Below are 13,718 nucleotides of genomic sequence, written 5' to 3'. Positions count from 1 at the left end.
TTTTTTCCGTTTCTTAATAGTAGATTTATTTTGTTAGAATTTTTCTTTCTTAATAATCAGCGAATTATTAAATTATTAATTTAAATTATTCAATTATGAAAAAATTAGTTAATAGTATATTTTTTTTATTATAAAATAAATTATAGTCTATTTTAATAGATACTTTGAACCATGCAATGTAAATCTATAAATGTATTCTAGCTTAGAATACGAGAACATCCTTGCAATTTTCACGCACGTGTAATCCTTGTATTATTTAAATTGACCTATTTTTCTGATTCTTCATGCCAGCCAACAAGTTTTCTTCGTTATCGTGTTTCGTTTCTTGATTTAAGTTGCTCTGTTATTATTCTATTTATTGAATTAATTCCTATTTTTTTTTAACAAAAATCGATATTTCTTTCTTTTTGGTTCTTACGCGTGTTTTAATTTCTGCACATAATCATGGTACGCAATTTTTGTGAAAAATTATGTACAAAAAATATATATATATTATATATTACACGTGCCTATTATATTTTTATTACACGTGCACATTTGATTGACCTATATTTGCTTTCAACAGCGAGTACAGCTTTTATTGTCCTCCTGGTTTCAGTGCCACGCATTGTTGTTCTATTTTATGCGTTTCCCTCGACAGCATGCGAAACGATATCGCGTTCTATAAATTTTTTTCGTTTGTTTAAACGTCATATATAATTCAAGGATATAATAATTAAAAATTCTCTTCTAAATTTTTTTCGTTACTTTAATCATCCTAAAACATTTATCTATGTAAAAAATAATTTCCTCAACTTTTTATTTTTTTTCTTCCGTTTAATTATATCGAATTATTATCTATATTTATAGCGGAGAAATATTCTATTCTCCGTATTTTTGCACTCAATGAATTTCCATTAAACAATTTTTGCAACTGATTTATAGATCAATCGACTAAAAAAAAGATAATTGGATAATCAAAAAAAAAATCACTCAAAATTAACCCTTCCTAATTATTCAGAAACATTACGATTACATAAGTGTTAGATTCACCTTCCATTTCACCTTTCCAATTCTCCGCTACCTGTTCTATTCCCTCTTTTCACGGGGACGGTGCATGCGTTTCCTTGGGAAATCCGCACTTGACCCAATTCGGCCTCGTTCGATAGCCGATGGTCCCGCCAAGTTTTCCACGGAAGCTACGGTGGGGTCGGGTTGGAAATGTTGGACGCACGAATCGCGTTTCAGCGTGAAATTGCACCGGGAACCTTGACATTCCCGCGAGATCGGCAAATGGAACCTCGTCACGTAAACCCGCGCTTCCGATGGGACCGTGTAACAGGAAATCACCAACGAAGCTTTCACGAGCAACGTGATAGCAAAGTTTCTCGTTTGCTGGACGGAGATGATCCTACGAATTGCTCTGGAACAAGTAACAAGTTGACGAAGTCGTTTTGAGAACTCGTTCGGTCATTGGATGATCAAACAAGACGAAGAAATAACGTAAAATAAATAAAAATGTGAATAATAACGGATATAACGTTGATGAAGTGGAGATATATAAATTACGATAAACTAATCGAGTCTGTCTTTCTGATTTAACTTTTTAAATTTTAATGGCGCTTTTTTTTTTAATATCATTCAAATAAAATATTGTTACGAATAAAAAAAAAAGAAGCATTTCTATGTATCTCTAATTATTCATCTTTTTTTCTGTTGCAGGTGAGTTGAGAAGTTTTTTGAGCACGAATAGAGTAGCAATGCTTTGCTGCGTAAGTAATTATTAACTGAACTAAATATGCGAATTTAAGTCGAAGAAAATAGATACGATAATCGCTAAATTTAATAATTTAGTTTTAGTGTCTTTTAAAATTTTCATTAGAGTCGACTTGTTTATTTTTTTTTAATTTTCTCGTTATGAGAATAAAATCTATCATCAAGTTAATAAAAGAAGGAGATATTTCAGCAAAAATAGACGGTGAATGGGCTCAAAAGGTAGTATATTATTATTTTTATATACCATCTTGCCACACTTGTTCAGCATAAGAACAAACAATAATTCGCTTTCCGTTAAGCACTTTCTTCGCTTGATTGGCTTACGAGAGTGGAGTCTTAATACGGTTATCCTTAACTTGGTCAAGGTTTATCTCATCGTCCAAAGGGAGCATACCTGGCGATATTAAAAAAAGAAAGAAAAAAAACGTAAAGATAAAAAGAAGGAAGAAGTAATCAAGCTTTTTTCTATCGACCAGCATTTTTACTGCCGTTCTCCTAGACTTTCATGAAAATATCCAATCGATCCAACTTATACGTTTCCACGTTAATTTTGAAAAATTATATTTGTACAACGTCGTATTTGATTCTGATATCTGTGCCACGAGAACAAGTTAATACGTTTACTACGCAGAGCAAAGATTCCAATAATTTCAAACAATTATTCGCGATGGACAGTGAAAAGCATGCACTGATGCAAGAAGAAGCGCATCCGTCACACAATGAATACGCTAAATCGGCCATAACTCAACAGGAATTGACTCGAGAACAGTTTTATTGACGCTTCCTCGTTCGCTTTGATAAGCGTCCTGCCATATGCCAAATGTTCGTGAACGCTCTTTTTGTTAAGCACACTGTCCACTTCCGGTGCCTTAAGAATTAGCCTATCTCGTTCGCCCGAATACACGAAATATTGGATAAGTTCCCAAACTGTTCTAATATAAACAGTCCTACATAATCGTGCTAATTATTCCTATTAAAAAAGCGATCTGATCGATATTGCTCTCGTGAAATTTGTCGATATTCGTTTCGATTTTCAATCTTTCATTCGCCTTTTCGATGAAGGGAATTCAAAGCTTTCGTTGTTCCATGAACGTGAATTCTATTACTCGATAAGTGCTCGATTTGGATCCCAATTTTCGGGCACTTATCCAACGTTTACCGTACACAGTTTCTGGATCGGTCTCAACCGGGTGAACGAACTATTTATACGAATCGTCTATGAACACGAACGAGTGTCGTTTCTTGGTCGACACGAGCGAAGAGGGAATTTCAGGAGCGTGTGGTTGATTCTTCCGTCGCAATGCGGTGGCTACGTACGTTGTCCTTGACTATTCTATCTCTCTTTCTACACAACTCTCTCCGTCTCTCTGTCTTTCTGGCAACTTGTTTCTAATCCCTTCCACCCACACCTGATTGATCATCCTTCCTCTCGTTCCTCATGAACGAGCATTATTTATAACTGGATTGTGTAGTATAAGTGCATAGTACACAAGCCTCGAGTGTGACCGATCCGATGCACGCTCGAGACCAAACATTGACCGGTTTGATGGATCGTTTTTGATGGATGGAACTCTTGGGGTGGTAATTGGCATGAAGTTCAGAGGTGCTAAAGTGATGGTTTTTCGTTCTCAGGGCTTTTGATATAATGTGTCGAGAGTAATAGAAGTGATTTTAATATTGGGAATTTTTGTATAAAATTGTTGAAGTTAATAAAAGTAGTAAAGTTGTATCATAGTATTTAATTTATTAAAATTTTTTTTTTTAAAAATTGAAATAAGAAAAATATTTAAAGCGCTTTTTGATTTAACAATTTGATCTGGTGCCAATGTAAAATACGTCAAATGAAATGACGTAAGATCATAGGAATCCCATACAATTTCATAATACAATCGTAATCGTAGCATTCCAATTGTTAATTCGAGAACAAACGCAAACGCACGAAGCTTTCAAAATGGAATCGCTACTCCATTATGAAATCTGTTTTCCCAATAGATAGAATTCAATTTTGGTATCCTATTTTCGATTTAAACGAATTTTCTACATCTCTGTACCTTAGATTCTCTTAATATTCGTGTTATTAAACTTCTTGAATATCGAAGATGAGAAATCTTAAAAAATCATTTATATCGATTGTCAATCATTCTATTTACATTCCCGATTACTGTTATTCAAAGTGATTTCTTCTTTCGAGAAAATTTTTACAAAGATCTCGTCAGAAATTTACGAAAATAAAAAAAAAAAACTAATTACAGAAGTAAACTTGTAATTCGATCTCTCTCAAAATAAATATTCCTTCACTTGTTCGAGACTCTTTGGCGACACAAGACGAATTCACAATAGCCAATTTACCACTAGGATTGTTGACCGGTTCCGATAGTGGCGTGTTCAGGTGTTAAAAGTTTTCAAATGTTCTTTCGACATCCCTTCTTTGATTTTTTTTTTTTTTTTATTTCTGATGTGCGTCCAGTCTTCGCTAGGGATATTCTTTTTTTTTTTCCAGAAGAACGACATCCAACGGTGTTGCCTCACCGCTTATTAAGTTTCAAAGAACGATTAACCCCGAAAAATTGCGAGCTTTCATGGGTGAACAATGCCCGGGTTGATTGGTATTCGCTTTAGAATTAGAACCCGAATTTTTGCATTGTGCAACCGTACCAACAGCTGCACCGCCGTTGCTTTCTTCTGCATCAGACTTTTTTTTTTTTCTCTTCTTTCTCTCGATTCTTTTTTTCTTCTCTTTCTCTTTTTTTTTTATCTCGCTTCAACTTCCTTCGCATTCAAGTTATGCTTCCGTCGTGTCATAATCGAATGAGCACGTTAAACGTTCCTGCATTTGTGACGTTCTTTTGATAGTGATTCTTGAATTGCAACCCATCGTTCGTATTGCAGCTTTGATTCACGATTGCGTTTGAGCATTGTTTTAAAGCGAAATTAATATTGTAGAAATTTAAATTAAATTCGGATTAATTTTTTAGAGCCGAAATTTCTTTCTAGATAAGAGGATGAATCAATTTCGTTGATTTTTCTCGCGTGTTTGGCAACCTTTCCAGGGTCCAAAGGACCATACAGTATCCCTGACGACCAAACGAGGGAGAAACCAGTTTCGACGAAGAATGTAAACGGAATATTGGCGAGTCCTGTTAACCTTTTCTCGTTCTATTCACCTGTTCGCAAAAACAAGCAAGGATACTATTGGCTTTATATCATAGTATATCAAAGTATTTTTCTTTATTCGGTATTATTCGTAAAAATTTTCCATCGATAATTAAAATATTTTTACGTGGAATGGAAATAACATAAATCGTGAAAACTATAAACTACTCATTAAAAAAGCCATTATTTTATTAAAGTTAACAACCTCTGCTTTAATAAGTAATAAGTAATAAAATCGTTCTTTGAAACATATTTTATCGATTCCAGCCGAGAAATATCGTAAACAACTATTTTTAAAATATAAAAAATTGAAGAAACCACTCATAAAGAATATGCGGTGGCGCGTGTTGCACAACCGTGGTGGATGCACGAAACGCGCCATAAAACATGCGCGAAGTCGCAGAATGGAACGGGAGAAGACTGAACCATGGCTCGGGGATTCGTTTCCTCGATTTTCTCCGTGACGAGCGCATAATAAACTTTAAAGCTGGCAAGACGACTCAAATGCATCGGCAGAAAGTGTGCACGAGCCCCGCGATAGCGAGTAGGTGGCTAACCTTGACGACCACTTACACGATCGACGCTCTTGCACGTGCTTATACACACACGCATATATATACAAGCGCGCACAAGTTGCAGCAACGACGCAGCACGCGACGCTATCGGTGTACATGTGTATACGTGTACGCGATACTCGACCACGTATATATATGTATACGGTTGATTACCGTGAGTTTACATAGGGTGTCGGTTAACTGGTATATGGGCCAAACAGTTTCGAGAAAAGTGCAAAAGAAAGAAGGGGAAGAAGCATCGAACTTCCTTAAAAAAAAGCGAGCTTAGTGAGGATAAGGAAACGGGTGTGTCTAGTTGAGACGAATTGAAAAAGTATTGGAACAGGTGCGGCAGACTACTTGTGGACGTGTTCCGTTCCACGAAAGGCCGCTGCAAGGATATTTTTTTTTCGAACGAAGTATACGATTAACAAAGAAAACGGAGACTGCCGTAATATGTACAAGTTAAAGAGAGAGCGAATCTTGTTATCGGTAGACGAGAATGTCAATTTTTCGCGTGAAATTGATATTGTTTGCACTATTGGTCACGTATTTGTGTGCTTCGTGCACTGCTATTGGCCTGTCGTGAACAAGTTTTATCGACATGAGATATATAAAAGGGAAACGATCGTTCGTGACCGTCCCGCTTATCTCCATCAGCAATCTGGCTGTGTTGTTAATTTAAACGTGGTATCGAACGTGCCATGCCGATAGAGAACCACCGGCTGATCGTTAATTATAATCGTTTCGATGCGATTCCTTGGTATGTACTGATTCGCGCTCGTTTCATCGGCGTGCTGCTAAAAATAACCTCTCGCGGCACAGCGACTCCTCTTTGAAATGTGTTTAAAACACGTCTTTACGAAAATGCGCGTATCTGATTCAGCATCTGGTTACAGGCATAACGTAAATCTTCGTTAGAGGTTCCTAGTCACAGCTTATTTCCCTTATCAGATTCGTTGTTACATGTCGGTATTGGAGGTGTATATTTCGGTCACCTGGTAGAAATCTCATGCAAGGCTCGTCGCGCACGCTCGACATTGCAAACGCTCCCTTCCCCTTTGCTTTCGACGATTTCCCCCACTGTTGTGCCATTGGACGAGCCAGCTCGTGACGGCGGAGAGTGAGGAAGAGGGGAAGTCGATTCTCCCGTTTCGGCCGTGCACTAGAACTTGACTCCTAAGCTCGACAGTGACGGCGCAAGCTCTATCTGCGTCTTTCTGTCCCTTTTCTTCTCCTTTTTGCTCTTATTCGTGTTCATCGTTCTTTCCTCTCTCGTTCTAACATCTCCTCCCTCTCCCCACCACAGTCGCATCGCATCAAACTCGCTTGGAGACCTCGAGCGGTAAGGTTACATTTCTATCATCGAGTATTACACATTTTTATCGATTATGTATCGTCGCATAGACCACGTTGATTCGTTTTGCATAAATTGAATTGGATAGAATAAAAAGTTCGAGGATCCTTTTCCTATACGGTTTTTATCGTTCCATTCTTATGCGAATGAATCGCTGACCTATATTTTGTAATCGTCGATAAGATGATCGAAGATATTATACGGAAAAATTATTTTCGATACGATATGATCAGAAATTATACAAAATTCGAATTATACACGTTCGATTAGAGATCGTAATCGTTTTGCAATTAGAAATCGTCTCGTTTCATGTTCACATTCTTATGAAGAAAAGTGCAAGTAGAGACGGAACGTTACTTGTCAGGCGTGACTCGCTTATACTCCTTCCTTCTTCAGCATCCTCCCTTCCTCATCCCGCAGCCTGCCACCACCTTTTCGTCCTCTATCGCCTTCTCCTCGTCCTTCACCTCCTCTTGATCCTCTATCGTCCCTCTCTCGCCTCTCTTGTGGCTCTCCCTCCTTTTGAACCCTTCCTCCATCCTCCCTGTCCCCACCTCGCTTGCCTGCCGGCTGCACGCTCACATGCAACGAGCCAGACCGGCCGGCTGGCACTCAGTTGCCTTTAGCGCCGTGCATCTCCGAGTCAGTCAGTCAGTCAGTCAGTCATTGAGTCAGTCAGTCGGTGAGTCGGATCGACACGCGCGAAGAGATATCGTTTATTGTAACTATGTACATTCTTTACTCTCGCCATTCTCGTTCTCTCCTCCTTTCTCCTTTTCTCGTTGTGTTCTTTCTCGTTCTATCTTGCGAAATTTATTCGCATCGCGGGTCATTCGGTCGTGTCGAGTGTTGGCCGCGTGCTTCTCTATTCGCGGCACGTGTGCAACGGATGCGGAGAAAAATGTGCACTTGTCGCGTGCATTGTGTCTATGATTCGTTAGGTCGAGTTTCGGATCGAGTCCGACTTACTTATTTCCAGGAAGTTCGAAGTATGCATCACGCGGCATATGCGTAGTATGATACGATGGAAAAAGTAAATCGAACGGGAGATAGGAAATTTCCACGTTACAAAGAAGGTGCAGCAATTGTGTTCGAATTCGTATTGTGGAGTTTGTGGTCGCGTTTGTGAAACGCGCTCGTCTTCTCGTCGCGTTATTCTTCCGAACAAGCGATGCAGTGATCAAATTTGAATAGTATTCTGTTCACGCGCGCTATGGCGAAAGGATTGCTTTTGGAATTTCAAATGTTGGGAAGAGAACGAATCATCGTTATATTCTTTTCCCAGTGGAAAATTTGACTGTTTGTCTATATATAAAAGAGTGCAACAGTGAAGTTTAACGCGAGAACGAGAAAGTTCGCATGTTTGTTTTTTTTCGATACGCGATTAAAATTAAAATGTGACAATCAAATAAAAAATTTATTGTATATCTAATGTACGTAAATAACTATGTCCAATTCTTCATTTCATTTATGATATACGAAAAAATATAATGTTTCCACTAGAGCGTGTCATTGCGGCTTACTTGTATTCGTTTCTTTTTGCAGTAACAATATAAAGCGACCTTCGAGAATTGGTAAAAAAGAAATGTCGTGTATGCCGTGTTTGTGATTCTTCTCCGCAGATAGTTGTCATTTTAAAATATGTTGATAAAAAGTGACCTCGGATATACGAGAACGATCGTGAGAATAAATTTTTTTCTGTTTGATTTGTTGATGGTTGTGTCCACAGTTCCATGCTATATCTATCGATGGATATTGTGATTAGCGGTTAATTTAAATAGATAATATTTTCCGAATTTTTCCGCGCAAGATATTTTTCATCATTCTGTTTTCATAGAATAATCCCTATCCAAAATGAAGCTTGTTATATGACGTTATGGATGTTTTGCATTTTCTTTTCAGTGCCAAAGATCGAACGTCCAATGCTAAAAATGTCGCTAAAAGATGCCACATTATCGATCGCGCAAAGTATATTGTCATAGTATGTCGTAATTAAACGTGACTTTTGTAGTGATATGTTACGACTATTATGTCCGTCGGAACGCACGTGCCAAACAAACGATCTTTGGCCACAATCGTTCGAAATTCGGCGAATTTTTTGATCGTTTTAAACGTGTTATAAAAAAAAATTCACGATATGACGTATTTTGCCTCTATTGATATTTGTCGAATTATCGAACTACATATTATATTGCATATTATATTCCATTTCTATTCTATTCTGTCCAAATGCTATCGTGTATTCAGAAACATGGATAAATTTGCTTGGTGCATAATAAATTTTTTTTTTTATGTGCTTTACGTCGTGAAAGATAGAAGACAGGTTATGAAACGAAATTTCAACAAACTTATTATGTTTGCATATTTATTCATGGGTGCATTGGCTGGTGTATTCGTGAATCATCGTCCCCTAACTGTGAAAGTGCGCAGTTTAAGCCTACCCTTCTCCCTCCCTTGAATCTTCTACGCAGTATTAAGGTCTTGGTTGATCTGTAGTGTTGACTACACCATTGCAGCGGACAACTTTTTGCCAGTGTTCAAATACAGTGCACGCATTAAGTTCCTGTTCCGTCGTCTCTTGTAAACAAGTTTATGTGCACCTTTCGTTTACAAATTAGTAGATTCCACATATGTAAGTTCGTGGTTCCGTGATATATGTATCGATTTTTCGTATCATTTGTTTTCTCTTGATTTAATTTTCCCGACACTTGAAATATTTTTCTTACTTATTTTCCTTATTTTCGCTAGTTTTTTCCGATATTTTTTTTTCCAAACGAAAATCAAACGATAAGTGAAATTATTTACGAAACATATAAAAATATAATTTTATTTAATATTCGAAATATTAGAAATACAAGAGATAATGGAAGTGTTTGACGGCTTTACGGGTCGCTAAATGGTTTGCTAAATTCAGTCTACGTCGTGTCTGCGTGGTGATTCGAGGCCACTCGAAGAATAGCTTTTATGTCCAACACGTGAGAAATGGATAACGGGTGAAGCGTGGATTATCGATTAACTTTCAAGCTGCAAATGACAATAATATATTGAATTCAGTCGCTCTTAATAAATAAATCATATTTGTTTTGTTTGTGCACGGCTTTCGTTTAATTTAAAAGATAAATCGATGAGATTATATCGTGTTCGAGCTGCTAATACTTTTTTAAAAATTCTGAAATCTATTTTAAATTGTCTATATCGATTCTTCGTCAATTAAATTTTTAATAATTTATGGGTAAAAATATACGTACATAACTTTAATGTCGCAATTACTAGAATCTTTATTTCTTAGAATTAAGTGAAAATCAAGTCAATAACCTTAACTGTATATCCCAGTCAGGTTACCGTCTTATTCTATTCACGGAGCACCCGGTATATATCGATTCGTTTTTCTCAGTAGACAAGGTCTGACGTAGCCTCTTCGTAGATAACCTTGAACTTCAACCTCGACTTCGGATACCGCCATTAGAAATATATTCTTCTGGCCCATTCTCCATTCATCATTTTCATCATCGATCGAGTCGCGGGAAAGGAAGATCGATCGATAAACGAGGAATAAGAAGAGGGAGGAAAATACGCTTCTGATACGCTATTCTTGCTAATGAAAATTAAACACGCATCTCTTTCCCATGTTAGAAAGCTTTACATAACAATGGTTGAAGTTTCGCGGTCGGACAAGTATTATCATCCAGCTACGAAGCAGAGTCGTCAAGCGGATACACGCGATGCCAGAAGAATAGAAGATGCATCGCCGTTTCATGCACGTGGATATACGTTGCATTTTGCATAATTGGCCGCGCACGTTACGTAAGCATTGTTTCTACACCGCCGGCGATTGTCACCGTTGCGCAGCCAAGGCAATCGCATTTTGCTGCCTACACGCTGTGGTCAAGGTCGCCGTTTGTAACATCAACTTGAGGAATCCCGGTAACAGTGAAACAGCATTTGTCTCGACGAGATTTTAGCCAGTGACATTGATTGAGCTTTGTCTATTGTTCAGTCACTGATTGTTAAACTTGTATTATCGGATCTATTTGTCTGAACTTCTATTATTTAATTTCCTTTGTGATTTCAACGGTGTTGGAATTTTGTATCTATTTATGCTTGGGGATAATGAGATCAAAAAACTTTCCATAATTTGGACGAAATTAATAGTAATTAAGAGAAAATAGATGTATTTCTACCGTACGTAATCCAGTTATACGAATCGAATTGTGCGAATTGTCTGTTTTCTTATGGATTCAGATAAATGGAGTTCTTGTATAGACTCTTCTACCATTAGTCTAGAGGATACTGAAAAAAACTTTCTTGGATAGAGATTACGATTCATTCAATCTCGTATCTCGATAATTCATTCTTCATAATTCAGTCGAATGTTAAAGAAATTATTAGAATTATTACAAGAGATTAAGAAAATATATTTGATGTAACAATGATAATAATATTAATATTTGAGTCATTTCACAAATAATAATTTAAGGTTAGGTTTGTCTAAAAGTAATCCAAATTGAATATAATAGATATTAATCATCTTTTTGTAGTTAAAAATATTCTTGAAAGAGTATTTCCTAGTGAAAATACAGATTTCTCGTATAAATTTTTTGGAATTCGATCTGGGACTCTCGATTTTCTTCGTCGACTTTCGAACACGTAAAAAGCGTGAAATATCGTAGCCACTCGGTCGCTGGTTCTTTTGATCTTGCCGGTTTCGTGTTTCAACTTTTCATTTTCGTTCGCTTTTACTCTCGTTCTCCTTCAAGACTCGCTGGTTTATTCTCGGTTTATACACGTATTTTAGTCCTCTGCAACTTTGAACACGCTTTCAAAGGATCTTCGAAATCTTTCAGAAGGACATTCAGTTAGTATATATCCAGTCGCAAAATTATTACTATATAACTGTTGTTAGATATTCGATCATTTTTATTTAAATGTTTTATTCGTCGATATTTATACAATTATTTTAATTCACGATTTAATTTATTTAGATCATATCATAAACTTTCTTGACTTTATTTATATTATTTGATTTTTTCTTTTTTTACTAATTTCTATTCGTCTTTTTAATGTGTCAAACATATAAAATAATAACAGCTAGATCAACTGCGATCATATTTACTCTAATGACATATTAAAACCAATTTTGTTCAAAAATAAAGCTGAAAAAGTAAAATGGTGTCAATTATATATACTTTTTCCATACTCGTCATATCTCATGCTTAATGCTTAATTAAACATATCACTCGTACAGTGAAAATGGATATCTTTGTATTTTTTGATTTTATAATTTTAAAAAGAAAAATTTTCACGATCTATCACAATCATAAAATTTAATTCTTCGTCGAGTGTTCTTCAGTTTCATTATTCGTCAAAGCTTGATTCTCAAGGGTACCGGGACACCGATTTTTGCCAAGTCGAACTTCCGCTCACGTTACATCAACGTTACACTCGGTATCGTTGAATCTTATGCTCGATCCCGAACAGAAATTCTATCTGGCTCGGATTAACGTCCCGCTCTATTTATCATTCGACGATATTTCTCCCTTCTCTTATATATTTCTCTTCTTGTTTACATTTTTTTGAATAATAAGCTCGATCAAAAAAAAAAAAAAAAGAAAGAAAGAACACAACGAGAGAGTGGAGAAGGATCGTTTCGCAATTCGGTACCACGATAAGAATTAAAACGAGAAATTTGAAGCGAGCTTGTAAAATTGGCGAATTTAAATTTTGTTTGGATCTTTATCGAAAGAAACTTTTAAGTTAACCAGGCGGCAAAAAGTTTTATCATCTTTTTTTGAATTATTTAACGATAAAGATATCAAGTGTTCTCGGTTAACAAAACTTTTGGTTCTTCAATTATAATTTCGCGTAATAAATATTTTTGCGAAATTTATAATTGTAGAAATATTTGGATACGAATATAGCGAACAGTATTTATAAACTTGCCTCTTTTTTTTTTGATTGTCGCAATTGAATCAAATATACGTAAAAAAAAAAAAAAATCAAAAATCGAACAGATATTAACTCAGTTGCCCCCTTAAGAGCGCAAAAATAATAATTTTCAAATCTTCTTTTTCAAGATGATATAGATATATTTTATCCATAAACGCAGGAGAGATCTGTATCGTGGGCCAAATCGTGAAACGATATTAAAAACCGATGCAATAAATCCATTCTTGTTCCTAATCGTAGAGCGATCGAGAGTTGACCGTTTGAACGCGAAACAACCAAAGAGGAGTGCATTGAACGAAACCAAATCGATACCAAAAGAAGAGGGGAAGTTAGCTCGATTTAGAGAAGGAAGGAGGAGGAGGAGGAGGAGGAGGAGGAGGAGGAGGTGATGGTGGTCGGCTAGTCGTTTTTTCGTTTCTCGAGATGACGCGACAAGGATATCGTGCGTGTTTCGCTTGAGAGTAGGATCTTTCGGATTCGGTGAAGTGTAGAAGAAGGGGGGGAAGGAAAAAAAAAGAAAAGTAAAAGTGACGAGTGAAAACAGGAAGATCAAGACAGCCAAGATGATGAAGAAGGAGAAACCGATGATGTCGGTGACCGCCATCATCCAGGGGACTCAGGCCCAACATTGGTCCCGTGGGAACACTTGTATGTATATCATGACGTTATTTATATAATTGTATATAATTGAACGTTTGTTTTGTACAGGATATTTCATTTATTAGACGAGACATTTTGATTTACTTAAAATATAACTATACGATCGAGTTGAAAATTGAGTTGAAATTTTATCGAATTTTTATTTATAGTACGTAAAATGTGAAAAATTATTCACATGGATATAAATGGACCATCCTGTATATGCGCGTTGAATTCAATGTAATATTTCACAGTTATATAGGAAAGCGGAGAAAGAAAGATGCTATTCTCCGTGTCGTCAAATGCTTACCATT

At 36.5% G+C, this 13,718-nt stretch overlaps 1 protein-coding gene across 18 annotated transcripts in view; it reads left to right on the top strand.

Annotated features, from left to right (window-relative positions):
- LOC108003778 (retinoic acid receptor RXR) overlaps nt 1–13,718 on the top strand; it is a 58,087-nt gene that overhangs the window by 9,579 nt on the left and 34,790 nt on the right. Inside the window, exons 1-2 of one of the 18 annotated variants that reach the window (XM_062079296.1) lie at nt 6,303–6,807; nt 13,006–13,413. The exons of 2 other annotated variants lie outside the window; for them this stretch is intronic. In XM_062079296.1, coding sequence (XP_061935280.1) covers nt 13,329–13,413 — 85 coding nt within the window. In that variant the 5' untranslated portion in view covers nt 6,303–6,807; nt 13,006–13,328. Of the gene's footprint in view, nt 1–6,302; nt 13,414–13,718 lie in introns of those variants that run through there. 15 more of the 18 variants (XM_017066318.3, XM_017066294.3, XM_062079297.1 and 12 more) reach the window with 15 other exon arrangements.

The sequence above is a fragment of the Apis cerana genome, linkage group LG9, assembly GCF_029169275.1.
Source record: "Apis cerana isolate GH-2021 linkage group LG9, AcerK_1.0, whole genome shotgun sequence".
In the NCBI taxonomy this organism is placed as follows: Eukaryota; Metazoa; Arthropoda; class Insecta; order Hymenoptera; family Apidae; genus Apis; species Apis cerana.
This window is presented reverse-complemented; position numbering and strand designations above follow the sequence as displayed.